Source organism: Lissotriton vulgaris, chromosome 3_1 (assembly GCF_964263255.1).
Source record: "Lissotriton vulgaris chromosome 3_1, aLisVul1.2, whole genome shotgun sequence".
Classification (NCBI taxonomy): Eukaryota; Metazoa; Chordata; class Amphibia; order Caudata; family Salamandridae; genus Lissotriton; species Lissotriton vulgaris.
In genome coordinates this window covers 1087931580-1087940477 of record NC_141689.1, presented here as the reverse complement: position 1 = coordinate 1087940477, position 8898 = coordinate 1087931580, and the positions used below count along the sequence as shown (strand labels likewise).

The window sequence follows — 8898 nt, the reverse complement described above, 5'->3', positions numbered from 1 at the left end:
CTTCTTATGGAGAATACAAATGTGAATATATTCCCACCACTGTGATGTAAACTGCATGCAATTATTTGACTGTGTATGTTCATTAGCGCCTGTGCAATGAACAAATGAGAAACCACACTTTCCTTTCTAGTCCCTTATTGAAGATATTCAAGTAGGCTTAAACAGGCCCAATAAATGCATTTATTATATAAATACATACGATTTAGGCCCACTAAGAATTCAATGGGAAGGAACATTCAATTATTCACTAGAAAACCCCGCATAATTCGAACATTTTCCAGTTTGCTGGCTTATTTCCACCCTATGAGAAGTGAGTCAGACACACTTCTGTTTACTTTGTGGCAGCGAGGTTGCAGTGCCCCAGGTCTTTCGGTTCTCGTGATGGTTGTCTTGGCAGACAAGTTAGGCCCAGGAGGCAAGGTTAAACATTATTTACCTTCAGTGTATTTCCCTTTGAATGTTAGAGGTGTGAGCAGCAGCCTCCAATTACTGACACACCATAAAGTAACACAATTAATGAGTTACAGAACACATATAAATGCGGCTGTGTTATTGTAGCTCGTGACGCAGTTCAAAATGTTAATGACTACAATCTTATGCAGAAATCTCCAGCATGAGGACCCTTCTTCCTTTTCTCTGTCCTATTTTGCTTTCACAGATCGCAGCACCCGCGAGTTTCAAGCCTGAGCAGTGGTATGGGCAGAACATAGGTAGGTAGAGCTAAGGACCATTTGTTTTCTGTGCATGTTGACTAGGGATTACCCAGGTAAACAATCTCATTGGATAGTCCCGTTTACCTGTTAAAATCGGTTTTCACTGGATCTGGTCTGTAGCATAATTCCAGTTAGTTTCAGTTGCATCTTAGAACATACTGCTAGTGGGTGTCGAAATAAGCTTATTTGTTTCACCTGCTTCAATTAACCTGGATAATTCCCTTTACTTTACTTTCCAGCTCGGTCTGTAGGGTTAAATATTTGTATATAGTGGCCAGAACGTGTAAATGAAGGTTGACATCTAATATACCACTTTTTAAAATCTAAATTAAGCATTTTTTCATGGGCAGTATGGCATGTAGCGTGCGTTGGCCATTTCCCCGTGGAATTTTCTCAACCTGTTTTATGGAACAAACTGGGCTGCAGGTTTATGCCAATAACATATAGTATGGCATGCAAACAGCCATCATATGCTTAGGTTCAAGTTCAAGTTCAAGTTTATGGATTTATATAGCGCACTACTCACCCAGAGGGTCTCAAGGCGCTTGGGGAAGGGGGGTTCAATTTTTGTTGAATAGCCAGGTTTTAAGTTCTTTTCTGAAGGAGATGTGGTTTTGAGTAAGGCGGAGGTGAGTGGGGAGTGAGTTCCAGGTCTTGGCCGACAGGAAGGAGAAGGATCTGCCACCCATGGTGGATTTTCGGATGCGCGGGACTACGGCGAGGGCTTGATTGGACGATCTGAGTTGGCGGGTGGGTGTGTAGAAGGACAGTCGAGTGTTGAGGCATTCGGGTCCTAGTTTGTAGAGGGCCTTGTCTGCGTGGGTGAGAAGACGGAATGTAATTCTCTTGTTGACGGGAAGCCAGTGGAGGTCTTTTAGGTGTCCGGTGATGTGATCTTGGCGAGGAATGTCCAATATGAGTCTCGCTGACGCGTTATGGATGCGTTGGAGTTTTTTTCTGTAGTTTTGCTGTGATTCCGGCGTATAGTGTGTTACCATAATCCAGTCGACTCGTGACCAGTGCGTGGGTGACAGTCTTTCTTGTTTCGAGGGGGATCCAGCAGAAGATCTTTTTGAGAATACGAAGTACGTTGAAGCAGGAGGATGAGACTGTGTTGACTTGTCTGGACATCGAGAGAGAGGAGTCTAGGGTGAATCCCAGGTTGCGTGCGTGGTCTGTGGGTGTGGGTGCTGTGCCCAGAGCGGAAGGCCACCAAGAGTCGTCCCAGGCAGAGGGGGAAGATCCTAAGATGAGCACCTCCTTTTTGTCTGAGTTGAGTTTTAGGCGGCTATGTTTCATCCATTCGGCTACTTCTTTCATGCCTTCGTGAAGATTGGTTTTGGCGGTGTTAGGGTCTTTGGTGAGGGAAAGGATTAACTGGGTGTCGTCGGCGTAAGAGATGATGTTAAGGTTGTGTTGACGCGCGATGGAGGCGAGTGGACTCATGTAAACGTTGAAGAGGGTGGGACTGAGTGATGATCCTTGTGGTACTCCACAGATGACTTCAGTGGCCTCTGAGTTGAATGGGGGAAGTCAGACTCTTTGAGTTCTCCCAGCGAGGAATGAGATGATCCAGTCCAAGGCTTTTCCTTGTATGCCGATGTTGCTGAGGCGTAGTATAAGGGTGCTGTGGCAGACTGTGTCGAAAGCGGCGGAGAGGTCGAGTAGAATGAGGGCCACTGTTTCTCCGTTATCTAGAAGTGTTCGGATGTCGTCTGTCGCTGCAATGAGGGCAGTTTCGGTGCTGTGTTTGGCTCGAAATCCAGACTGAGAGGGATCGAGGGAGTTGTTAGATTCAAGGAAGGCGGCGAGCTGGCTGTTGACGGCTTTCTCAATGACTTTGGCGGGGAAGGGGAGGAGGGATATGGGTCGTAGTTTTTAAGTTTAGAGGGGTCTGCTGTGGGTTTCTTCAAGAGGGCGCTGAGTTCGTTGTGTTTACAGCTTTCTGGGAAGGTGGCAGAGTTGAACGAGCAGTTGATGACATCACGGAGATGGGGTGCGATGATGGAGTCAGCTTTGTTGAAGATGTGGTGGGGGCAGGGGTCGGTTGGCGAGCCAGAGTGGATTGAGTTCATTAGGCGGATGGTGTCTTCGGTGGTGACTGGGTTCCAGGCGCTGAGGTTGTTAGTTGGCGATGTAGGATCTGAGGGGGGTGGGGAGGGTTGTTCGCAGGGAGTGTTCTCGAAACTATTGGAAATGTCGGCAATTTTGTTGTAGAAGAAGGAGGATAATGCATCGCAGAGGTCTTGGGAGAGAGTGATGTCGTTAGATGCTGCGGCGGGGTTGGTGAATTCTTTGACGATGTTGAAAAGTTCCTTGCTGTTGTGGACGTTGTTGTCGAGACGATCCTTGAATGCTGATTTCTTGGTAGATCGAATCAGTTGGTGGTGTTTGCGGGTGGCTGCCTTGAGGGTGGCCATGTTGTCGGTGGTTGGGTTTTTTCTCCATGTTTTCTCTAGGGTGCGGCATAGCTTCTTGGATTTTTTAAGGTCATCATTGAACCAGGGAGCCTTTTTGCTGCTTGAATTGATCTGGTGTTTTTTCAGGGGTGCTAATTCGTCAGCGTTGTGGGTGATCCATTGCTTGAGTTTGGTGGCCGCTTGGTTTGGGTCCAATGAGAGGGTGGGAGGGTTTTGGTTGAGTGATGTGAGGAGTTGGTCGGAGGTGATTTTGTTCCAGTTTCTCCGAGGCATAGGTTGTGGGCGGTTGTGGGTCAAGGTGGTTTTGTAGTTGAAGTGAACACAGCAGTGGTCCGTCCAATGGAGAGTTATGGTACGGTCGAAGGAAATGTGCTTGCTGGAGGTGAAGATAGGGTCGAGCGTGTGCCCGGCTACATGGGTGGGGGTGTCGAAAAGTTGTTTGAGTCCAAGATTGGCCAGGTTGTCCAGAAGGGAGTTGGTGTTGCTATCTTGTTTGTTTTCAAGGTGGAAGTTGAGGTCTCCTAATAGAATGTAGTTCTCGGAGGCGAGGGCATGTGGGCTGACGAAGTGAGAGATGTCATCGCTGAATTGAGTGCGGGTTCCTGGAGGCCTGTAGATGAGGGTGCCTCTAAGTGTGGTCCTAGGGTCGGTGTGGATCTGGAAGTGGAGATGTTCGGCGGTTGCAAGATTATCGTCGAAGCTGGTCGTGATTTTGATGGTGTTCCTGTGGATGATGGCGATGCCTCCTCCTGTTTGGTTGGTGCGGTCTTTTCGGATGATCTTGTAAGCGTCCGGTATGGCTATAGCGATGTCGGGTGCTGATGATGTGTTCATCCATGTTTCTGTAAGGAAGGCGATTTCCGGTGACGCAGTGTCGAGTAGGTCCCAGAGTTCAGTGGCGTGTCTGTGGACCGAGCGGGTGTTCAGCAGGATGCACTTCAGGTGGTTGGAGTCGGAGCTATGTTTGGAGGAAGTGGATTTGGTGAGGGTCCTGAAGCAGGTGAACTTGCAGATGTGACAGGCGAATGGGCCGTGGGTACGTGCTGGGGTGGCTTTGCAGCATTGTGGTGTGCGTCCGGAGTTGAGGGCGAGGAGAGTTGCGGCATCATATGTGAGTCTAGTGGGCTGGGTACGGCGGGGGCCAGGGGGTCTGGCGCTGGGCGCGGTCCAGGCGCGGACGGGCGTAGACGGGCTTACCTTTGGCGCACCTTCGGCGCGCATGGGGGGCGACCGCTGCGCGTGAACGCTGCGCTCAGATACATCTGTCATATGTGGATAGTGGAGGGGGCGGGGGCAAGGGAGGGTCAGCTGGGAGGCGGGCGCTGGGTGTAGGGGCGGGCTGGAAGGCACAACAAACAAGATGGCATTATGTTGTATGATTTGGAGATTGCATTGTTTCTGTAAGCGGCACAGGTCTACGGGCAAAAGTCTTTGTATGACAAGAAAAGCCGCTCTACCCTGTTCCTGTTTATGATCTTTTCTGTCCTGTCCTGTGGTCTTCCAGCGGTGGACTTACGTAACATGGAGCCACTGAAGGTGCTCCATATTTTAGGATATTTACTAGCAAAGAACAAGGCTCTACGTGCAGGAGACACATCCACAGTGTACAGTCAATAGTAACTATTAGCCGTCTGGTTGAAACATATTGTGGGCTTATCAGGTGTTTCATCTGTGAGTCAATTGTGCTTCCTTTGTTGGCTGCAGTTTTGAGAGGGCCTTCTTTTGTACCTACAAGCTGGCGTCAAGCAACCTACAGCTCTTTTCTTTTACAATGTGTTGTCCTAAATAACAGTGATCCTTACCTTCCCTCCATATACCTATGAAGGGTGCTATGTGGGTGGCATCATGCTACAAAAGTGGTGTGTGATTGAGAAAGCATGTGCACAAATTGGTGTCTTGTCTTCAAGTTCTCGTCGTTCATGAACATATATGACAGCTGGCATACTGATGCCCTTGGAGAAGACACCCTATAGACTTCTGTCAAGTTGTAAAAGTATGCCTCTGCTTCCCTGTTGTCCAGCTTCTAGCTGTCACGGTACCAAAGGCCCCCATTTGTGCTGAGTCTGTCAACTAGCAGGCCTGAATATGGGAATCTGAGTTCAATCCACATCCCATTGGCCCATTGTAGCCACCTCCTCTTCTGGTTTCCACATTGCCCACTAAGAAGGTTGAAAAGCTTGGCAAGATGTGGTTTATAATAAATAGAGTTGTAACATTCCTTTCTAACTAACTATAGCTACCCCCAAAGAGGGATAAATATGGTCCCATTCAGACCGTATGTGTCCTTCATCTGGATTTTGGAATGAGATTTTGTTTATCAGCACAGAGAGATGTTGCTGTTTCCCCCAAGGCCAGTAACAGGACTCTAGAGAGGATACATTGTTATGACCTACCCTAAGTGAAGAGGAAGCAGTCCTTCTTGGTGAGTGGAGAAGATCAATCCCCTGACCAGAAGGACAAAGATTAAGGTCCAGCTGACCAAAGTCTGACCAACAAACAACAATATGTGAGATGGTCTCCTCCCGGTACCACCACGCCATTCAAACATGGAGACCTTTAAAGATCTGCATGCTATTTAACTGTTTCATTGAGTTCCTGGAATATGGCTCACCCTACAGCACATTCACGTCACCAATATGCCAGTGATGGACAGATTTTTTTGATTTAATAAAATATTTGTGTTAACATTTTACAATAAAATCACATTACATTTTGCTATGCACGATGAGGCAACAGTAATGCTGCTGTTCAATCAGCGGACATGCCCCCTGCATTTGGCAAGGACACTGGGAGTTGTAGTCCTCTTGTTTCTATTACAATGTGATTTCAAAGGGAACTGGGGAGAATAAATTGGGGATGCGTTGTGGGGGGGAGAGTCAGGGTGTGAGTATTGTGGAGGGCATCTAGGTCGCGTCAACTACAAGCCGTTAGTGTGGCATAGTATTGTTTGTAGGGGCTATCAGTTGGATGTCGTCACTAGGTGCAGTAGGTGGTGTAGTGTGCAGCAGAGTCCTCATATATCACATGATGGTTGGGGGCACGGGGGTTGTGCTATGCGTGCTCTGTTGCGAGGTTTGTGCTGTCGAGACTGTAGGGTCATGTTGAGAGGTGTTTGGATCCGTGCGCATGTGCGATTGTTGAAACTGGTGGGATAGCATGGCCCACTCTAATGATATGGGGTGTTTTTGCAGTCCCTTTGCTTCCTCCTCCCTCAGGGTCTCCTCCTTTGCCCATTTCTGCACCGCTCCCTCCCATGCCTCTATCGGGGGGCCAGATGTGACTCGCCGATGTGTCTTTTGGCGAGGAGCAAGGATAAGCGGACTTGCACTTTGTGCGTTTTCGGCCTTCGAAATTTTCCTAGAGCGACTGCTTCACACGTGTGTAACTCTGTAAGTCCTGTGAGTTCTTTTTATTGTGTCTAGGATTGTAGACCAGTACGGTCGTAGAGTGGAGCAGCTCCAAAACATATGCTGGAAGTGCGCGTCTGATGAATGACATCTGGGGCAGAGAAACTGAGTGTCTGGGTAGAACTGCTGTAGGCACGCCGGTGTTTGTTACGCTCTATGCAGGACATAAAACTGTATATTTTTAAAACAGGCATTTCGGGACACTTTCTTGGGGAATTCCAGCGCTCTAACCCATTCCCAGTCGTGTAGCTGTTGCCCGAATTCGTCTTCCCAGGAGGCTCGGAGAGCATGTAGTGGTCTGTTAGCAAGTTCTCTTATGGACTTCTACAGCATGTGACCAGGTGTCGGCCTATGCCCATGTATAGGATGGTATGTATGACTGGGTGCATTGGGGCTCGCCAGTAGTAAGGTCAGAGTGTGGGCGATAATTTTCTATGAGCTGTCGGTGCGTTAAAAAATGTCCCGTGGGAGGTCATATTCATCCATAAGCTGTTCGTAGGGACGAAGCTGCCCCTCCGTGAATAGCGCTTCTGCCTCGGTTATCTCACATTCCGTCCACGCGCTTGGGCCAACCGACCAGCGGCAGCCGAGGGGAGTAACATGGGGTCCCTGCCATCGTGCGGTGAATTCTCTGCATACACCTTCGGGCCACCGACATTTGCAGCGGGTATGTCCGCCGTGGTTTGGTACCCGGGAGCAGCAGACGACGAAGTTCCTGGATGGGGACCGGGCCCTGCGCCGTGTATGTTTCACCGGTATGCCTACCCGCCATCCAGTACGACAGCCACTGGAGTTGCGCCGCCAGGAAATATGACTCGAAAGCAGGGGCGCCCAAACCCCCTTGTGTGGTGGGCAATTGCAATTTAGTGAGATCTATCAGGTGTCGGCTAGCCCCCAAGATAAGTGAGCGGAGGAGCGCATCAGGTTCCCGAAAGAAAGACCTGGGTGGAATAACTGGTAAATTTGTGAAGTAGTATAGTAGCTGGGGAACCATGATCATCTTGGCTATGGCTACCCGGCCTATCGGGGCCAACGGGAGGATCCTCCAGAATCCCACTGACGCCCTGATGCCTGCTAACACGATACGATAATTGCCCTCATAAATGTCAGTGGGGGAGTGATGGCAGTGATGGACATATATGCTTATAATGATCTTATTTTTTCAAATTTTTCTTGGCATTAAAGCAGTATGATAGCGTTTGTGTAAAAAGTGTCATCAACTTTTTTTTAGTAGACTTATTGAGACACTGCGTACACATCATCCAGTCCATGAGTTTGTGGGCTACCTAAATGTGGAAATTATCCTCATTCATTTTGGAAAACTGCAATTTTAGAACACAACCTTGATCAAACCCATACAACCAAAACGGCTTTGTTCCCTTTCTTTGCCCTCTTACCAAGACTGTAGATTACTCTACTGACTCTTTATTCTCCTTCAATGAGCACATTCACAAGAGAAACCAGTTCACTTAAAACAGATGAAGCTCCTTTGAAAGTAAAAGACTTATTCCAGACTATAACTTCCCATCGCCCATGCAAATTCATGTTCTTTCTCACTTCAGTTGAGTTCCTTTTCTGTTAATGTTCTTCAGTTTCCACTATGAACAGCTTCCTCCCTTTAGAAATGTGATTCAAGCAGTAGACATCCAGAGACAGATTTACTAACAAGTCACTCAACGCAATGCAGCAGGACAACGCATTGTGTTGCGTGACAGGGAGAGTCCAGGAATGCACAGCAAAGACTGAGATATGCGCCATTGTGCAAGGGTGCCTCCGTTACAGCTAGGATTGTTTATGCGCAGGAAGGGACACCTTCCTGCACAAAAACAATCTTCTGAGGCTTTTTCCTCTTTCTGGAAAGAGGAACAAACGAGGAGAAATAAGCATACTTTTCCTCATTAAACATCACCTGGGAAGGCGTAGTATTTTAATGCATTCTCGGCTTTACTAGTCTTAGTAAATCTGGGAATGCACCAAAATCCATGGGTGGAGCTTGGGAACACCAAAGCTCCACCCATTGAATGCCTTTCCACGGCAAGGTAATGCAAGTAATGCAAGGCAGCAACAACTTGTGCTGCTTTGCATTACTCTGTGCAGAGCCATGCAAGGTGGCCTTGCGTGGCTTAGTCAATCTCACTAAGCCCCTTGAAATGCTTTGCTCGCATGTGCGTGACACAATAGCAAGGCAAGGGCTTTGCAAATACCAGTGTCCCCTTAGTTTTTTCTTGCAGCCCTCCTCATCATTAGACTGTTTTAAAGGGAAACCTAGGGCTGGGGTCCATTTATGAGTTTGAATTGTAGGAGCAACTGGTCATAATTCTAAGTGGCACCCTTGTCTGAAATCAAGGATTGGTGTGA

At 48.1% G+C, this 8898-nt stretch overlaps 1 protein-coding gene across 1 annotated transcript in view; it reads left to right on the top strand.

Annotated features, from left to right (window-relative positions):
* The first annotated feature begins 554 nt into the window (after positions 1-554).
* Positions 555-8898, top strand: part of LOC147727460 (vitamin D-binding protein-like) — a 254538-nt gene continuing 246194 nt past the window's right edge. The window contains exon 1 of the mRNA XM_086961531.1: positions 555-710. Coding sequence (XP_086817657.1) covers positions 614-710 — 97 coding nt within the window. The 5' untranslated portion in view covers positions 555-613. The remainder of the gene's footprint in view (positions 711-8898) is intronic.